This window comes from Adelges cooleyi, unplaced genomic scaffold, assembly GCF_023614345.1.
Source record: "Adelges cooleyi isolate 19-005CV unplaced genomic scaffold, UGA_ACOO_1.1 ACOO_flye_CR_arks_rails_tigmint_CR_PRNA_167, whole genome shotgun sequence".
Classification (NCBI taxonomy): domain Eukaryota; kingdom Metazoa; phylum Arthropoda; class Insecta; order Hemiptera; family Adelgidae; genus Adelges; species Adelges cooleyi.
The window spans coordinates 1,054,704-1,075,571 of NW_026095824.1; the positions used below are offsets into that span (position 1 = coordinate 1,054,704).

A 20,868-nucleotide genomic window follows, 5' to 3' on the forward strand; every position below is an offset into this window, starting at 1 on the left:
TTGCATGTAAAAGTTACTTTAAAAAAACAATGTATAAAAATAAAATAAACAAATCGAATACATTTTTGAATATAATTTTATTTTGTTGACAATTGAGAATTAGTGTCACAACTGCTTAAGTAAATACAATTATATATTGTCATTTATTTGATATTATTTAGTGTAAATATTCTAGACAACATAATCTACTAGTATACCGTATAGGTATATAATCTGCAATGTGATTGTATGCACAATTTCGATTATATTTTTTATAATAACAATGCTAAATTATAATGACAGTCAGTTAAAATAATTTTATTGTTTCATGCCACATAAAAAAATAAAAGACAATAATTATATTAAAAATTGACAAACAACTATAGTACCTAATGTGATATTTAAATTTGTACACCTGTTGTTTAATAAATGAATTTTCGCTTTATTTTGCCATCTTATTTATTATAATTTCAATCACAAATGACACTTTTAATAGTCTAACAATGATTCATCTGAAGGAAAAGCAATAAAATGTTTAATAAATGCATCTGAATGTTGACGGGTTTATTTATTATAAATATTTACATATTTAATAGCATATGTACGCATTAATTACTACGTTAGATATGGGAAATTATTTCTATCAATAAATTGTAAAAAATGTAATCGAATTTGAACCTTGATCTTATTATAATATTGCCGTTGTTCTTTTTAAAACTAAAATTATTTTCGCTGATTTAAAAAAAATATATATTTTACATATGTAATTATATATTTACACCAAAGTATGTTTGTATAAAAATATATAAATTGTTCATTATATTCTTTTTTGGCGTTAATTTTTATTATGACAAAAAATAGAACTATCAATATGCAATATAAAAATTGATAGTTACACTATACAAATCTACAATTTTAAATTCATAAAATAAATACTTTTATCGATTTGTACGTAAAAGATTATTAAAAAATTATAATATTTTTTCAAATAATATATGAATTTATTAAGGCCGACTATTATTCATAAAATAATTGTGCACAGTTAAGATTTTACAGACGTGATCATATCATTATAAACACACGGGAGGTAATTATTTTTTATATATAAGTAGGTACATTAATAATATAAACGGATTGCTTTAATATTAATTGTATATTTAACGAACAAAACTCTTGATAACATTATTTAATATTTAGCGTATGAACAAGTGGGTTCGGTATTAATATAGTATTTTTAATGTCAATATGATTTAGATTAGACAGTTGTTATAATAAATAAAAAAATTCATTAAAAATGAATACATCAATAATCATAATTTTATTTTTATTTATTTTATTATACGCGTTAAATGCATAGTATGTAATATTTTGCGTTTAAAGTACATTTATGCAACAAAAAAAAAAAACGCGCGCCCGAAGAAAAACTTTTGGACGAGATCCTTCCAGTCAATGAAAATAATCCAACAACCCGTAAACGGATTTGAGTAACAAGAACGCGTGGATAACATAATTAAAACGTTCCTAACTAATATCACATTCTAGGTTCGATGTCCAATTATAATAAATTAAACCGAAATTACATTAATACAAATAATAATTACAATCGATAAACACGTAAAACAAGATCACAATAATGTAAGGGAGGGGTGGAGCCTTTTTTTTTAGGAAGGAGTAAGAGGCGGGAACGACTCGGTTCCAGGGATCAGCCAGGGAGGCGGCGGGGAGGCGTTCTCCGGGGTCACAGGAATGATTCGGGTCCGGGCAATTCTCCCGGATTCATCAGAAACGGCTCCAGCTGAGCCATCATAAGATCCGACGTGGACAAATGCTGATCCTGTTGTCCTTCCCGGGTCCTATGACTTCTGGAACCGGACGTGGTGCTCTCCGACGGTTCGCTGCAGTTGGTCAAGTTGTCCAACGGTTGCATGTGATGCAGTTCTGTAATAATTGTGAATCGAACATGAAATTATGTCGATAAAAATACAAATACTTAAGATTGGCTTAAGATGGTCTACACTCGTTTTTGTTTTTATTGCCAAAACAATTTAGCCTAACAACAATGTTCACGCTCCAACTTAGAAAAAAAACCCGTCTAAATCATTACTTTAACAATTGCACGCTTATATTTGCGATGAACGTTAAACCTATGAATCTATGATCTGATATGGAAAGTAAATAGTACCTACTAAATAGTAGAATAGCTAAACCCAACGGATATACGTTATTGTATTAACTAAGATTGTGTTATAAAAATGTTTAAAAATGATCGTTATCTAGATCATTGCAAAGTCGAGCCCTTGTACTCAAATACAGTCACGTCTCTTGCAAATCATCGCGAATAATAAATTTACTGTAATGACATTTGATTTGGCTTTGAGCCTGATGTTCATTAAAACCTGCGTCGAAATGACTACCGTTAAAAAAACTGTCCCAATGTATAAAAACATTCGTTTTTTATGTTAATAATTCTACACAAAGTATTCTCGTGTACTCATTAAAAATATAATTTTTGAAGTCTAGGTGTTGTTGTATACTTATATTTTATCGGATGCAGAACTATTAAATTATAAAGTCGACTTGGTATAAACCCAAGTCGGTTATATCTGCAGCTCTCAACTTCCTGGGATACTTACAATACAAAAATAGGATTACACCTCATCTAACTTTACAAAGTAATATGATAATTTTTAAATATTTTATTAATAGATTTTGCTCATGGCTTTTTTTTTTCAAAATCACTATTATTGTTTATTAAGTAGCTGTTGGGAGCCGACAAGAGAGACACACTTCATAAGTGTTAAAACATAGTCATAGTGCTTTGCACTTTGAAGAACTTAAAATTTATTCTTTGTAAATGAAAACATCTACACTGAATTAAAAAATACTCACTAAAGTCTTTGGGTATACATAACCCCTAATTCTTTTTGGGGTAAATACCAAACATTTTCTAACATTTAACAAAAAAAAAACTCACTGGATTATTTTGGGTTTAGGTTTTTTTCTAACTTTAACAAATACATTAGTCACTATTACCTAAAACATATTATATTTTTGTGTTCTAAAAAAACAACGGTCTATTATTCAAATACATGATGAATTCAATAATATATATTTGTATGATTTTTCATTTCCGTTAGCCTTTAATAATAATTAAATGGGCATCAATTACCGGTATGTGTCCGTAGAGATATGAGTTTTTTCAAGTCGTGCGCACTGCATAGTGGCGTATCCACCACATAAGTGTTGTTGAACAAACTATAGTTGACTTCGTGTTCTCCAGTCTCTTTTTTGTACGACACCAACGTCTCGAATCGATGTCCCCAGAGTATCTCGTTTGGCAGATAAGAAGACCTTGCCTGGGTCGTCATACCCGTAGATTCGATTACTCCTGTACAAATTACAATATACAGTTTATATCCTTTAGGTATAGTTTATTACTAGTAGATGCATATTATCGTGTAAACACTTGCAAACTATACAAATTAAAACGCGTATTACTATTTATGTAGCACTTAGAACCATTTCGAGCGTACCTAAGTACACATTGACGGTACATATTGACTGCAAAGGAATCAACGGTACTTTCAAACTAATAATAAAAACACGATGATTAGCAAAAAAAAAAAAAATAGAATTTGCGCATTCGTTTGCTTAAATGTTTTGATTTCAACTCCATCAGATTTTCTACTGTACGAATTATTTTTATATTGCTGAAAAAAATGTGTCACTATTTATTATAATAAGTTACAACTTTGTGAAATGATGAGTTGAATGAAAGCTAGTGAAATATACTGACCACCAGTATCATTTAACTCACTGACATTTCACCGCATTTCACAAAAAATAAAAGAAAGAAAAATAGAAACAGAAAAACAGAAAAACAAACAACCAAGTCAAAATGTGCCAAAAGGCAGAACAAATATCTTGTTTGGCACTGATCATGTTAACGCTGCTGCCGAAATATACTCGTATGCACGTTTCAGTATATATATATATACAAATGTATATATACATTTTTTCTGTAGACTGTATTCAAATATTGAACACAAAAATAACAATATCAATACTGTAAATAATGGATTTATCTTAGTCCCTCCTGCTATTAGGCATTTTTTTGTTTTGTTTTGCTTTAATGCGAAGCTGAGGAAGTGTTTATCAAAAGTGTTACACTAACCTTCTAATACAACAACGATTTCGAACTTTTCTTGTAAAAAGTCGGCGGCCGAAAGCATGTACAACGGCGAGTCTGGAGTTATCTTGTGTATAATTGTGGTGGGCCATATAAAGAAAATCCTCTCCTCCACACCGTCCCCGCCTACCCTTAGCTCTTGTTGATGGAATGGCAACAGTTCGCCTTCTAATGTTATCTGAAACAGGTAATTAACACTGAATGCTTATTTATTCAGTTTCACAAAGCTGAAAATGGACAATGATACAATTGTTGTGTTGCTATTATTGTTTTTGAGTACCTATTGTAAAAATGAAATTGAATAACGATTAAACGGAGTAACTTACTCTGTGCTGAGTGCAGTCATAATTGAGACTATATAAGACGGTTTTTTTTAAACCCCTCGAAACTCACAGTACCATTTTTATTTGATTTTTTAACTTATGCTTTATCGAAACGTGTACTCACTCTTTTCTTTATCAATTGCGCTCTTACGTGCGCTTCGATAATGTGCGATTTTCTCATGTCACCCACGCGGAACATAAGACACAGAATGCCATCTCTCTGGCATATCACGGCGTTGCGGCTAAACAATAAAGTCTGAGTGCGCTTTTTCGGCCTGGAAAGTTTAGCAAATACTACTCCCACCATAAAAGCCTGTATCATTACCCCGGTTATACTCTGTAGGCACATGATGAATATTGCCTCGGGACATTCTTCGGTGGTGTGCTTGGAACCGTAACCTAATAATATTACAATCATTAATTAATATTGGTGTTAAGATATTATGTAAAAGCCACCGCGGCTCTCAGTTGGCCGCCTCTCCGCGAGAAATTTTATCTTTTAGTTTAAATGTATTACTTGAAGTACTTTACCGATTGTGTGTTGAGTTTCGACACTGAACAGGAAACACGACGTGAATGAGTTCATTTCTCGGACACAAGGTACCCAAGTCGAATTGTCAGGCCTATCGGACAAGTCTAAATCGCCATGAGTTAGTGCTATGAGCCACCATACGATTGCGAAACCCAGCCAACTCAACATGAAGTTCATGGAGAACACCAACAAAGTCCATCGCCATTGGGCATCGACGAGGGTGGTAAAAATGTCCTATAAAAAACGAACAAACTATAACGGTATTAAATATGGTAAGCCAACTGATAATAGTAAAAAAAAAATAATGACATAGACGCTTTAACTAAACATTTAGTTGGTTCAACTATTCATTTAGTTATGCCGACTATAAATGCATTGTGCCCCTAATCATATATTAACCATAATTTTAGTGGGTTGAACTATACATATATATTTTTCCATGTATAAGTCATGGTTATTGGTATTATAAAATGTTTTTGAATGTTCTACTATAATTATTAGTATTGAGTAATAACTATAACTTGCGTTTCTTTAACTTAACCGAAGGACACAATATAGACTTTGGTTTTGGGTATTTTAATATTACCACAATACACAGCTACGACAAATCAAGGTAATTTAAATATATTTAAAACTACATGTTTCTATTATTATACCTATATACGTCGTGACTATATAAAAAATATGTCATACTATCTACGATAAAAGACCTACACGCTGTATTGTAAAATCAATTGTAAAAAAAAAAAATAATAAGACCCAAGATCATAGTGTGATGACAATTAATGTGCTTAATCATGAAACGAGAAAAATATCAAGTTTTGGCATTGTTTTGTTGTGACTTCATTTTGTGTAGACTTATGTGCCAAATCAGTTTCATTAAAAATTGTAGCTAAGGTGTATGCTTAACGACTAGTCATTGTTGCGGTCTATATTATGAACAGATAACATTGTCATGTTGGCGAATACCTAGATAAATTAATTATTATCAATACATATGATGTATGTGCACCTCCTGTGCTTGAAAAATAATTTGAGCTAGCTGCTAGTGTTGTTATAATGGTAAAAACGTACCTATTGTGAAATGTAAATATAAATTCAACTGAATACTGATAGTAGATTGTACTGCTTAGAAATGTATACTATATCGAATTTAAAGTGAAGAATGTGTAAAATATAGGCAATTTTTTATTGACTGGGAAATGCTGCTCGACAAATTTTACTGATCCTGATTAAAATTTCAAATTACACACAAGGCAAAATATAATGATAGTTACCGCTTGAATTAAACTGCGTTCAACATATTATAATAAGATAATAATTTGTTAAAAACTGAAAGTTCGTTGGATATTTTGCATTGGAATGGTAACATCCCACGCGTCACACACGTGCTACCACAACAGAATAGCCAAAATTCACAGACATTCCAGTTATATATACTGTAACACTAATACTACTATAGGTATAGTGACACATATGCACAATAATACGAGACATTTTGACAACTGAGACCTGTTGCCAAATTTTAATTCGTTTGAATGGATGACGGATATTATTAATTATTTCATTACAGTTTAAATTGTTTTGAAAATTACTTTGACTATATTATGAAAATAATATTCGGTCATAGTAGTTAGCCAGAAAACCATCAGTTTCTGTCATTTTAATGCTTGAAAACAAATAATAATAAAACTCTAAATTAAATAAAGTTAATTCCAAATTCGGGTCTTTGATCATATCTATTTGTTTAACTGTGTATGTAAATTTGTATTTTTTAGTAATCATAGAGGCGGTTTTAGGACTGTATTTAGCATGGGCAAGAGTATACTTTGGCGTAGGCGCAATTTAAATCCCAATTTTTTTGTCTTCACACATCCACAATAAAACGAATTTGGTACGGGCAACTGCCTACTCTGTCTGTACAGATTTGCCACTGAATAAACAGTATATACAATCAAAATAGCAGTTGAGCAAAACTAAGAAAATTTTTGCATGCATAAAAATATAAAACCATCTATGACGATTTTTAAATAATATTATAGTATAGTTTAATTATTGAGAAATAAAGATTTTTCGTTTTAATTAAATTGTGTTGTCAAAGGTTATACGTTTAATCATGTTATATTTGTCAAATTCCTTAAAAAAAAATCGAGCTCATAGTAAATGTCAAAAAATGTTGTTTAAAATAAACGGAATTCTGTAATAGGTTCGAAATTCGTATTTGTCAAAATCATAATAACAACCCAAATTTATCCATTAGACATACAAAATTTTTTTTTTAAAGAAAAAAATTATTTATATGAATGTCAAGAGAATCGTTAACTTTTTTATTCGATAATAGTTATTAAAAATTTACCTGCAAATATTTCCTTCTTCTTTTTGCGACTTTTCCTTGAACGACATTACATTCGCCGTGTTTGAAAACCACTCTTCTGTACTGCCTTCTTGAACTGAATCTTGGCTGTCTATACCTGTTAACAAATATACGACCATTTAACATTTAACTAAATAATACTTATTAAAACACACATTGTGTATTGAAAAGAAACAAATAAATTTCAGGTATTTTTAAAATATTTTGTAACACAACAATAGATAGTAATATTAGAATACGGCAATCAAAACGTTTATTGTACATTGTATGTTTTGAGTTTCTAGTGTTTAAGAGTTATTTTTTATTAAACGTGTCTAAACTAATAATAGACATAATTTAAAATTGAGATAAATTAAGATGTAGATTGATAAGGCGTTCAAGTTTATACTCACACGTCTGACAATTTTGCAGACGGAATAATAACCAACAGTCTTAAATAACGACAATAGGTAACGTTAAGACGTCATACATTGGAAACGTCAAATTCTTTTAGAAAAGTAACGAGATACTTTCAATTCGTCGAACCTTCTTGGAAACCATCGATAATCACCGGACACCGACACAGGCGATGGATGTTTCGAAAAATTCCACTCGTGAAATCATTGTTTGAATCATGGCATAAAAATTCCAAACGAATGTACTTAAGGTATATAAATTACACGCATTATTCCAGCACAAGAGGGGGAAATTTAATGCCATTCTGCTGTTATAGTAACCATTAGTCATTTTATTACGAATCGGACGCCTTGAGCTATTAACGTTATTTGTTAAGCAGCGTTAACCGTGTAGACAATTGCAATTTAAAATAGCTTTTTAAAGATTTTAATACTTTAGTCAATTCTTAACGGAAAAAAATAAATGAGAAAGAAAAGTGAATAGTTTCCACACTGAAGTTAAGAAGATTCTAAGTATTTTTGCAAGGCCGAGTAGTGAGATGCTTTTGGTTTTACTATAATGCATTTTTAAAGTTTTGTCTGTGAGCTTAATTTTTTTCAACTGATGTGACAGTTCAAAAACACAAAACTTTTTGTTTCTTATGTTTTTGGAAATATGTCACTACTCACGTCTAGTAAAAAATTCGTCAAACAATTGTAGACAAGCCAGAAACATATGAAATGTCGAGGTTTTCAAAATTTGATCTCGCATAAAACATTAAAAATCGCTGATGAAATAAAGCATGGTTGGACCTCAAATAAAGTATCGTTTGTATTTCAGACAGCAGTCGATGACTACTCGCCTACCAGTTGGTCGACGACAGACGATTCTATCTCAGTAAAAACCATCATCAGGCTCCGTAATTTCAATATGACTCTGATGACGTGTTCGGTGGATTGATTTCTTTTGGTGATCAAATTCATAATTTAGAGTCATATTTGATATTTCACTACTTCCGTGCAGAAGATACGATTTGGTCGACAGACCAGTAAAAAGTTAAAGAAGCCTTGGACAATGATTCCAGATTGCAAAAAAAAAAAGAATTCTGGATATTATATGTCAATAGAATTTAACGAACCAATCGAGGAACTCTAAATTATATTCAAAGAACCAACAAATGTCTATTGATTCGTTAAATCATTGTTTGTATAATTAGGCTTTTACATATCCTTTTCGGATAGAATGAAATGAATAAGATATGTAGCATATGTAGTTAGAAAACATAAGGATAAGATAAATGAACGTCATAGTTTAAGAATAGGCTGAACAAAGACTATCTATTAGCTTTGTGAGCTGAACAACGCGAAACAAAACAAAATATATACTTTTGGAATCACAATCGCATATCGAATCTTTTTTGGCCTTTGAGTGACATTAGCCGATCCAAAGGTTTCCACCTTCGAACGGCCAACTCAAGTGTCACTAAGGGTGTCATTACGGATTTTTTTTTTATGATCTACACCCCAAGACGTGTCAATCGTTCAAATCCGAATATAATATAAATTCGCATATAATAACCGCATTATTGATAACATTTTGATATTAATAAAAAAAACAGTTATTAAAAAAATGCACGCGAAGAGTATTCAACCGCACAACGGCTAGTCTACAGCGGTATTGGCTCGACGCGAACCGCCGGTTTTAACGGTCATAAAAATAATAACATCACACACAAGACGCGCAGACACATCAAAGGGGGTCGACCTAGTTGACGCTCAAGTCTCAACACTCGATTTATGATTAACCTACAGAGTCCGATATAGGCCCTGCGCCTGGTCCGGTTGCCAAATTGTTGTAATTTCGAGACCGCCGGCTTTGGGGAACGGCGCGCAAACGAGACGGCTGCCCGTGACGCACGAATGTCGCATTTCTGGATGGCGGCCAGGATAGACCGGCACGGGTCCCTTGCCCTGCTTCGGTTCCCTCTTGTATGCCGTTTGCGAGAGTACGAATACATGGCAAACGCATACAGGCCCGATACGACAATTCGAGACGCAAATAAAAACATTATTTCGGGCGCAGCAAATGTAATTAAGAAAACCTCCCAGAGCGTCTGCTGCCGCCGCCGCCGCCGCTCGCCACGACGTCTCCGATGCCTATGCCTCTGCCTCTGTCTGACGAATGCCACGGGCGCCTCCTCGGTCGGTTCGGCAAAAGACGGTGTGTAAACACTATATAAACGGTACCGACAATTCCACACACGCGGTTGCCACTAACCGTATGTGTGTTTACTTTCAATTACTTACGCGTTAATCGGATAGAAACGCCAATTGGTTTGTCCACCAAAAGTCATAAACACATGCATGGACGGGCTGACACAGTAGAATATCAAAGCCTGCCCAATGAACTTACTGTCTTGACTCATACCAGATCCTGTATATTCTGCATCTAGGTCACGAAAAATCAAATGTTGCCCTCAATCGCTATGGTTAAGTATGAACAAAATGTTTTATTAGTATATTTTATAATTTATATATTTCTGAACGATATTCATATCAAAGGTGGTCAATTGTTATGTTTGATCAAAATTGAAATACTGGACGATTTTACCTATCGTAGAACGAATCGCCATAATACATAGCATATTCAAATAAGATAATAATTTAAACTCATGTTGTTGGTGTTAGTTTAGATTTAACGATGATATGTTGTCTAAAGATGCCTATCACATTTGAGGTCGGTATACGATCAAGAATTTCTAATGTCATAAAATGGGCTACTCAACAAGAAGTTTGGAAATGTGACGAATTGGAAAATATTACATTTTGGTGCTAAAATAACTTATACTTGTTATATCCAAATTCCAACTAAAAACACACACTATAGGAATAGACTTAAGAAATTCTCGAAAAAAATAAATTACCTGACATTTTTCAAGTTCAACTGGATACAAATCTTATACGATTTTTATCAATACTGATTTTGGACTTGGATGTTCTCGGTACTTTTCTGGGAATGTATTGTTGATAATTTGTTATATTTACTATTCACAATGTGATAAAACTAATGTGAGTATAATATATTGTCTGAATTGGTATATACAATATAAAGAGCAAAGATCGCCAGACAGATTAGAATATCTATGTTACTTTTCATTTATTATACATCATATTAATGCACCATGGCTTATACCTACATATATTATACTTATTATACATATAACGTGATCGAGTACATCTATTTTCATACTATTGTTAATTAATCTTCTATTTAAGCGTTTGTGAGAAATTTCCAATCGTGTGACGGTAAAGGTACGCATGTTTAGTTAATACTTTATACTCTGAACTCTGTAAATCATGGTATTGTGATTCATTTCCGTTCAATTGATTTTTAAACAATTTATTAGCTTATAACGACTAAAATCGGGGAACCGTAAAAAAAAGAATACACATTTTTTTATAGGTATGGCAAAAATATTTAACGTTATTTTAAAGTTTGCCAATCATAAATGACAACAAAAAAGATACATATTTATTTAATCAATGTGTAACTGCTGTTCATGTTTTGCTGTTGATTACCTTATAAAAATTTCGTTTGGCATCAATTAAAAAAATGCTCTTTTGTAATTGAATTCCAACTATAACTTTCAACTGTAGAAAGTTAAAGCTAATGCGTCAATATACACTAAAGTATACCTCCAATAGACCATAACTTGTATTATACGGTATACTACACACTAAATAAACTGTAAAGATTGAGTTAATTCACAGAAAAAAGAGGAAGTAAAGTGTTGCAAATTCCAGTAGAAATACGCATATGTATAATAGATGTCTTATCAAGCGCTGGAAGCAATGCTTAGTAGTTTTATTTTTAGTCGTGCAAGTAGAATTTTTTTTAAAAATAAGGCATGCATAAACAACAGTGTTTATTTGCGGATCATTAATGAGTATAATATTTGTCACATTAAATGTTATTTACAATATGTGGGAAACATTCAAGTTACGACTTCTGGTGAACAACGCAAAGTGTTGGCCACGGTCAACGACGGATGTAATTTTGTTTAACGGTAGTAAAAAATAAAATAGAATTAACGTGACAGAAGAAAACCGAATATTTTACAATGCTAATTCCAAAATTATTTATCCGACACATGCATAAAAAAAAAAAAGCAGAAATATAGAGAAAAGTATGTGAATAATAGATTATATAGATTTAGCGATGATGACAAAATAAAATAAAAAACAGACTCACATTGGCTGAGACTCTCCATTACACTTGATGCGTTCAGCATTTCTGAAACCAGAAAATTATGGCTCTTTTAAGCAAAGTTCGATTTACCATTTTATCCGGACACGTTAATGACAATAACCGATTTCTAAACACTTTATTAAAAAATACACCGATAAATAGGTAGTCCAAATAAATGTAAAAATATAATAATAAAATAAAAGTTGAATCAATTAAACTCACGACACTCGGTATTTTTTTGGATAGGGTTTGTGCTGTTCGTTTTTTTTCACATCAGTCATATCAACACGTGCGATTTCGTAAATAACAGAATGCTCACCTACAGAGTGATAGTGAGCTCTAAAGTAACTAATGCAGAAATTAAAAAAAAATCATTTCTTAATTCAATATCTTAGTTTCACGCTGAGGGCAAAGGTTTTATTATCTCAGTACGTGGATTCGATATTGTAATCGTTGATAAGAAAATACACTGTTCAATAAAAACTGTGATTTATTAAAATATGCATATTATTAATTCGTTTTTGTTAATAATTAAAAACAAACAAACGAATAATTATTATTTTTAAGCGTCGCGAGGTCAACAACTTCAGGCAAGAAGTTTAAAAAAACATTTGAAAGATGTTATTATTATCGCCGTTGTATGTGTACATTTTTTTATTTTATTATTAATTGCATTTGGCTTATGTGCGTCCTGTTTTGATCTTACCTGTAAACAATTTTCTGATAATGGAATGGTCGATGACGGTTATGAATTATTTCTAAATTACTTTTTCATGTTTAAATCATTTTCGTTTGCATCAATTACGTTCAGCCTAATCTTAGAATATGCTGCTTATCCCTTTATGGTTTATATAAATAAGATAAGACATGGTATAATTTTGTATTAACATTAGAGGTAAATGTACGAGTAAATATAATAACTGTATTACTATTATTATATTGTTTTAACCGAAATTAAGTTATCTCTAGCTATGTATATACACACATAGTTTAACTTCGACATGGAGTTGAAAATATGCTGCAATGTGTGTATAATAGTCAATACCTCATAAGATGTTATATGATATTGAAAACAATACATGAACCATTTAGCTAGCGTTTTCCACATTTTTTACCAGGTAAATTGCATTGCATTGTTCAAGAAAGGCCACAAGAATATGAACATAATGTGTGATGTACGACATAATGTACAATTACTAAAATTTTGTTTGAAGTTAATGAACATTGAATGAATTACATAACAGAGTTTTAGCCGTGAGCACCTTTAGGTCTGAGAACAAGTCGTTTGGTGGCGTTAAAAAAAAAGTCTTGTCTGTTCAAACCGTTCTAGCTTTTTTTTCATCACTTCGCATTCGTTACATCATAACATCACACCGTGTGCTCTTCCCATAAAATAAAAATATAAATCGTGTACTTGGACGATGATCCGTTCAACTAAAAATAATATTTCATGTACGTATGTTATATATATCGGAGTGATTGTCGGTCAAACTGACGGCAGGATGAGAACAGCTGATGATTGATCATATTAAGTGTTTAAATGCACATATGACGCGTAACAGCCGGGCTTCAGGCCAATCACTATCAATCATTTATCATCAGCAACTGCACCATAGTATTAGTTATTTTAAATGACGTCGCTTCGTCTGCTGTCATGTTTTGTTGCTTTTTATCTTTAAAGAGCCGTTGCGTTGTGCTATGTTCGGTTAGGCAGCTTATCAGCTATTCCCAAACGTCTCCCACTCAAACAACACTATCATTATCAGTTTTGAATTAGACACTCCCAAAAGTTGTATGATTAGTGGACTTACCCGACTTAGTCTCGAGCACTGATAATAGTATTCCACAATATAAGTATGGGTAGCTCCGACCAGATGTATGGTTTTTTCATCAGCCCAACAAACATATGCACCACACAGGTGTTGGTAACAGGAGTTAGGTAACACACCTTGGCGTTCTTCTAAATCCTTTGTCGGGTGAGTTGGATTCCATTTTTCTTATTATTGTCTCTAAAACCTGTCTGAACGTTCGGTATGCTAGCGTGTCTTGTATTGAGTCTGAACAGTGTCATTTTTAACGGCTATTCCTTTTTTTTTATACTTATAAAAATTATTGTTCACCCAAACAAAGGAGCACAATGATTTGTGACCGACTGGTCTGATCCCTTAGTGGGCAGTGGGTACCCACGCCGTCGTGTAGTCAGATAGAAAAAAAATACTTCTCGCGTTGGTCTAAGTGTCTATTAAAAGATATAAACAAACAGCCATCTTACAGTATGTTTTTATTTCGTTCACTAGACGAGCGTTAAACGGCTGAACGAAGATCACGGATCATCGCCTCACGCTGCTGTCGTTAAGTATGTGTAAATAGAAAACAAATACTTAACAAACCAAACAAACGCGTACAACAACTACTTTGGACAAAATTAGAAAACGTTTAAAACTCCGTGGACGAGTAGCACGAAGCTAATAAATAATAGCCAATTCGCAATAACGTTGTGATTTTTTACCATCTGCATTATTTGGCAGAGACCCTTAATAACGGGAAGTAGGATATAATAAAGACTTTAGTATCTACACACACACACACACACTAGAACAAAAGTTAGAAGTATAAACATTTAAACGGGCAGAAAGGGGATAAAACACAAAGAACCCGTTTGTAATTTTCTAATAGGTAATTTATCAATGTCATTTTATTTGGCTTTATCTCAGCAATCGAAAAAAATATACACTTGTGATTTATTCAATTATTATGATACCTACACATCATGCTTGGTAAATAATTTTTCATGTTTTTTCTCAATAGTAAAAAAAAAAATCAAACAAACAAACATAGCAAAAAAAAAAATAACGGAAAGCTTGTTTTTAAGTAACTATAGTTTTGACGCCATAACCATATAAACACATAAAACTACATCATATGATGTGTCAGTGTCCAAGTACAAATCGTATACATTGTCTCCCCGTGTTCTTTATAATACCAGAGTTGCACGTGCCTGGGCCCTGGCACTGATCAACATAAAAACGCCATAGGATTTGACAACCCGTTGTAATGTACACAACATTTTACATTTACCTCTAGTTACCGGAGTACAAATAATTAGCGGACTAAACTATTTATAAACGCCAATTATAGTTTTTATATAATTTTTTTTTTTCATTTCTGGCTCATGCATTGGCAAGACCATCAATTACATGTCAACCGCAGACATTTCCTTTTTAAACGACGCAAATTTGTCTGAATTGTTCGTTAAATCTCAATTGCGTAGTTTATGATATTATGTATGCACGTGTTAACAGCAGTAAAGGTTTTTTTTAACAGTTTTTTTATTCCATTATTTTTATTGTCTAAAACCTATGAAACAGATGCCTACACTATGATGAGTAATTGATGGTGCTCGGGAAAAACGAGCTGTCTAATATTTAAAATGTTTAGTATTAAAAAATGAAATTCAAACAAATATATTAATTTATCGAAATGTACTATTTTTCACAAGCCTTTAACGACTGATAAATATACTACATTTAGTAAAAAAATGTTTAGCGTTCGCTAAAACATTGTAACTTCTGTTGTCTGAGCAGACTGATGAACGTTATTGTTATGTCACCGGAAGACCAGTAATGTCTACGACGGTTTAATACCCACGTGCTTCTAAGCACAAAAAAAAAAACTGAAATTATCGCGCGTGTCTTTTGCGGACTACGAATAATTTAACTAGATCTCAAAACAAATTCCTTCGTCCTGACAGCCGACGTCAAAAAAAATTATAATCGATGGCAATGACCTCGCCGAACATCACACACAAAAAACATATATACATTTCGCACTAGTAAAAAAAAAAACATGGCCGATTAATATGATTTTTTCTTCTTCTAAGCGTGTCATACATTTGAATTCCACTTGAAAATTGTCTAGGTTTACTACACAAAAAAGAGCGCTGTCGCGTTTGCTATCTATTGTGAGATTTGAGAACAAACGTTCACCGTCGCAATGCATTCAATCTAAGCTGGCGATACTATTGTGTTAACGACATTTGTTGCATTGGTAATCGTTTATGTTATCATATTATATGGTTTTAATCGACTATACAAATATACGACAAAATATATCTACTTGAAAACGATGTAAAACGTTTTATCAGTGTTCCTTTTTTTTTTAATTTCAAAGATACACAATCACTTATATAAATGAGTTGGGGCAGAGTTGGAGTTGCTGAATTCCGTATTCAGGAATTTATCCAAGGTATGATACATAATAAGTTATACAAAAAGCATAGAGAGCAATAAATCCAAACCGTAATAATTAAATATTGACATGAAAAGTATAATTTGTAGGGCAATAATGTAATAATTAACGGTGTATTGAAAAGGTCTGTAATTGACTATGGTTGACGCCACTCTAGGATCACACATAAGCAAAATTATAAAACAACAATAATTAACTCTCTCCCGGAAAATTAGCGTTTAATATGTCCAGTATAATGTTATTATGTAAGTAATTATGAACACATTGATGAACCACGCCGTTATTAAGTTAAAAAATAATTTCCTATTGATATTATGTTACTGTCGAGATGATTTAAATCGAGATAATTTGCCGTAGCTGTTAACGAGGTAATTGGAAACCCCTAAATACATTGTACCATTACATTTTATAACATTAAAAAGGGGGACTGCGGTAGGTAATCTAACACCACTTCTGTCATCATTATTTTGTAAATGTATCACAGTAACCAGTTTCCGGCTGTTAATGTCGATTGTGCTTACTATATTTTAAGTTTATTGAATTTCCTAATTAAAGTTATGCAATCACGCAAACCATAAAATATCCAGATGTCTTTTGAATAATTATTATTACAATCATAGATTTTATTATTTTATCTTTTATAAAATATGTTCATATCATATTAACTGTGAATTTTTTTTTAAGCTGCAATGCTTTGTATTAGGGTTTTAAATTTGTTCACCGCACTACTAAGTATTAAACTTTGAAGATATTTTCTACGAGAAACAAGTACTTATGTAATATATGTTATTAGTTTGCAATATTAGTAATAAGAGTATAAAAAATAAATATAAACATACCCTTAGGATCTATGGACTTAAGAACTATACTATCCGCTATGGTTAAACCATATGGAGAATGTCCCCATGAGGACTGTAGGACTATTATAGGGTAGTTTCTCCACATAGCACGCATGCCCTAAAAGTTCATAGCGTGTTAAATTTGGAAAATCCGAAAAAATTATTTGTGATTTTATGTCATTTTTAAGGGTGTAAATCGCCAAAACGCCCGTTTAAACCATTATTTTGTATGATAGCCGTCACTACAAAAAGGGTCTTACTGCATATTATATTTCAACTATTCAGAGATACTATTTACCAGCACACAAATTAAGCAAAACTAGCAACTACCTTTGACATGACATGGGTATATTAGCTGTAAAGCGTTGCGACAATAGTGAATTCCACTCGGGTCAAATGGTAGCAATAAGGGTTCTCGCGGACTGACCTGCATTGCGTCTTGTCGTTCTTGTTCTGCGACAGTCGGGCCAGAACAGGTATGTGCCTCTGCAGGGCGCCCAGAATACCGCCACCGGACCGCTGCCCAGGACCGACCAGCACCGTGCCGTTGGGCTCCGTCGGCTCGGGTTCGTCGGTGACGGCCAGCTTGACGGCCACAGCCGTGGTCGGCGTCATCGTCGAGCTGATTAGCTGCTCCCATGGCGTCGACAGGCGACGGCCACCGGCGGCCTCGTACATTTGCCGTGCTGCGCTTGTATCACACCGCCACCACCACTACACAAAGAGCACGCTTCACCCCGACGACGCGGTCGTCTTCGGGTCGCCGGCCATCGTCCGGGTAAGTATTAGGTGTACTTCGGTGGGAAGAACTTAATATGTTGTTTTTGTCAGAAGAGGGGGGTAAAAATATAAGAAAAAAAAAATCAAATAGTGTGCCGAATAATCCAAATAAATCCACGATCGCGGTTGTTTCGTTAACGTAACAGAGTTTTAGATACCTAGATATACGCGCGTCTTCTATCGACGGGTGACCGCCGGGTGATGCACGGATTAACGAGTACCGACGACCCGAGATTAACGTGCACTAATAATGGTGCGGATTCGCAGCAGCCGCCTGTGCCCTCCGCCCCGCACCTTTGCCCGCAACGTTCGGGTACGTTGTTGGTGCGTGCGTGCGTGCTGTAACCGCCGGGAGGGGGGTCCCCGCTTTGGTGAACTCGTCGCTCGCACGCCGCCGTCCCCCTTACCCAACCTAGCACCACGTTTCACGTGGGCACTTCACGGTTATTGTACCGTTTATACAATAATAATAATAATAACAATACTATTATACAGACAAGTATATTATACGACACGACGGTGTTGTAATGTCTTGAGCGGGTATTGTCAAAGTAATATGCTAATGAACAAATTGTGTTGACCGACCCCAAGCGCTATTTCAAGAAATGGCGAGGAGGACAAAGAAGAAGAATAGATATCAAATTAAAAAAAAAAATCCTATTGGAAAAAAAATTGTTACCTACAAGCCGCTGAACGCGTTTCTCGCCTTTGTTTGGCCCCTGTGAATTTACGGTACATATTATAATATCTACATGTATGTATCGACTCACAATATACCACGATTGTCCTAAACAACTGCTCTAGACGCATTGGAAGCTTTAGCATTGTTAAATATATTTGTTGGTATAACTTAAGCGCGATACGTCGAAAATCAAACGGATCGACCTGGACAAGGTTAAATAGAAGATTCGACATAGGTACAACTGAGAACAAGTATTGGGTTTCCAATATTAATAGCTTCGGACCAACGAGAATGGGATTGCTGGGCGCTGGCAATACATCTTTAAAAAAAAAAATAGAAGAATGAGACTTATAGCGGTTACATGCGGTCTGTTTTTTTTTTGACGTTTTAGACAAAAAAAACCGACAAAATGTCGACTATAAATTATTATTATATATATTTTTTTCTATATAAGATGGTCCAATTTCAATTTTGTAAAGATGTACGAGTTCTTTGGCAGCTTTACTAGGTTATGTGGGAAACAGATTTTATGCTTTGTTCATGTAAAAAAATTGTGTTTTAAAAGTGCAAAAAATTGCAAATTTAATTTATTTAATTACAAGAAACTGAAATTTTTAAATAATAAACGGCTTCCTATATAACATAGTAATGTAGCCAAACAACTGAACCTCTTTATAGAATTGAAACTGGACCGTCCTACGTAGTCGACATTTTGTCTGGCTTTTTAGTTAGGAATTAATTGATTTACTTTTTATTAGGAAAATGAAAATGCTCCATTTATCGAAAATAAGACTGTATAAATTATTGGTTATTTTTTGGGCAGTGGATTTTACTGTGTGTAATGAAGGACCGAGAAACCATTTGGACGGAAGAAGGTTGGCAAATGCTCATAGGGCCGCTCCTGTAAATGTTAGATTTTGAGCCCAAAGATTCATACTATTTTCGTGTCTTTATAAAAAAATAAAATAGCGATTATTATTATTTATTTTATTTTTTCTACATCTTTTTTCCCTCATTTTCACAATGGGCCGGTTAGGTGCCCGACTAGTTCCACTCTTGTGTGCGGAACTCGGTGTGCCTTTAAGAAGGGTCCACTGTACAAACAAGAAGTTGTCGGCCAAGAAATATCACATTATGCAAGGTATGAAAATATTATGATTTATACTGTTTAGTATCTGGTGAAAGATTAACGACGTACACGTGTCCTGCGCTGCATGAAAATATAATAATATGTCAGCTAAACGTTCGGCTAATTATTTTCTTTTTCTTTGTAAAATAAACAGAAAATACTTGAGGTCATCTTCAACGCGACTTGTATTATGCGAAAAACTATAATTCAATATCATCTTGACTCCGTTGATGTTTCGTTATACTTCACGTTAACCATTAAATTTTTACTTGATAAAAAAAAAATAACTGCACTGTAAATTTTATCATGAAAGCGCGCTGAGAATATTGATACTATATTAGCATTAACAAAACAAAAAAACAATTCCGACGTCTACCGGTTCTCCGTAAAAAAAAACCATAAAACACATCAAAGGAAATAATTATGATTTATGTATTTATTACCCTTCGCTGTGCGTGTACAAGTTTTCGTAGGAAAATTATCGTAACCAAAATGGTGCTTAGTACTTAAAATGTCTAAAAAAAAGTAAAAAATTTAAACAGCGTTTTAATTTTAAATTAGAGAGTTTTCTATTTCTTCGAAAGGATACCCAATACCCTAATAATAATTACAAGACTTATTCCATTAGAACAAAAAAAAAACATGTTTGTCCATTTTTGTGTTGTATAAAAAACAGTGTCGAGTCTGAAATCCAAAGTCAAAATTCATTATAAAATCAATTAAAAAAAAACCTCTAATGTAAATCAGTAGACGTGTTTAAAAACAACTTTAGATATTGTTAAAAATTGGATTTTAAATTTGAGTTTAATGGTTTTTTCTTGAAAAAAAAGTCGTGACAACCGGTTTTAGCTTACATATAATTTGTTTTACAATAATGTGCTTTTTTTTTTTTTTAATTATAATCTCTTTCTAACTCTTGAACCGCTAATTGCTAAACCGATTTCTTTAATCAGTAATTTATCGATTCGAAATCGTATTTAGTAATTACCTTAAGGTCAAATTTCCGGTTTCAAGTTTATTATGTTCCCTTCCTACTACACAAAATTGTCGTCGATTTTACTTATCATTTACAATGTTATAACCAGCTTATAAGCTACTACCTCATAAACTCATCATTCGGTAATTCAAAAGGATTTTGACTATCTATTAGTATTCTCCTTTCTATACGGT

At 33.1% G+C, this 20,868-nt stretch overlaps 1 protein-coding gene across 6 annotated transcripts; it reads right to left on the reverse strand.

Annotated features, from left to right (window-relative positions):
- Nucleotides 1–967: 967 nt before the first annotated feature.
- Nucleotides 968–18,121, reverse strand: LOC126832880 (G protein-activated inward rectifier potassium channel 3-like). Of its 6 annotated transcripts, none has more exons than XM_050563901.1 (8): nucleotides 17,535–18,121; nucleotides 12,024–12,065; nucleotides 7,380–7,494; nucleotides 5,023–5,257; nucleotides 4,616–4,890; nucleotides 4,154–4,346; nucleotides 3,149–3,367; nucleotides 968–1,917 (listed from the first exon to the last, which is right to left on the reverse strand). In XM_050563901.1, exons 1-8 carry the CDS (start codon nucleotides 17,783–17,785, stop codon nucleotides 1,718–1,720), a joined length of 1,530 nt encoding a protein of 509 aa, XP_050419858.1. In that variant the 5' UTR covers nucleotides 17,786–18,121; the 3' UTR covers nucleotides 968–1,717. The 6 variants fall into 6 exon arrangements, with proteins under 6 accessions (XP_050419858.1, XP_050419859.1, XP_050419861.1 ...); XM_050563904.1 differs by lacking the exon at nucleotides 17,535–18,121 and adding an exon at nucleotides 17,438–17,466 and having other exon boundaries at nucleotides 969–1,917; XM_050563903.1 differs by lacking the exon at nucleotides 17,535–18,121 and adding an exon at nucleotides 12,243–12,388 and having other exon boundaries at nucleotides 969–1,917.
- Nucleotides 18,122–20,868: the final 2,747 nt, after the last annotated feature.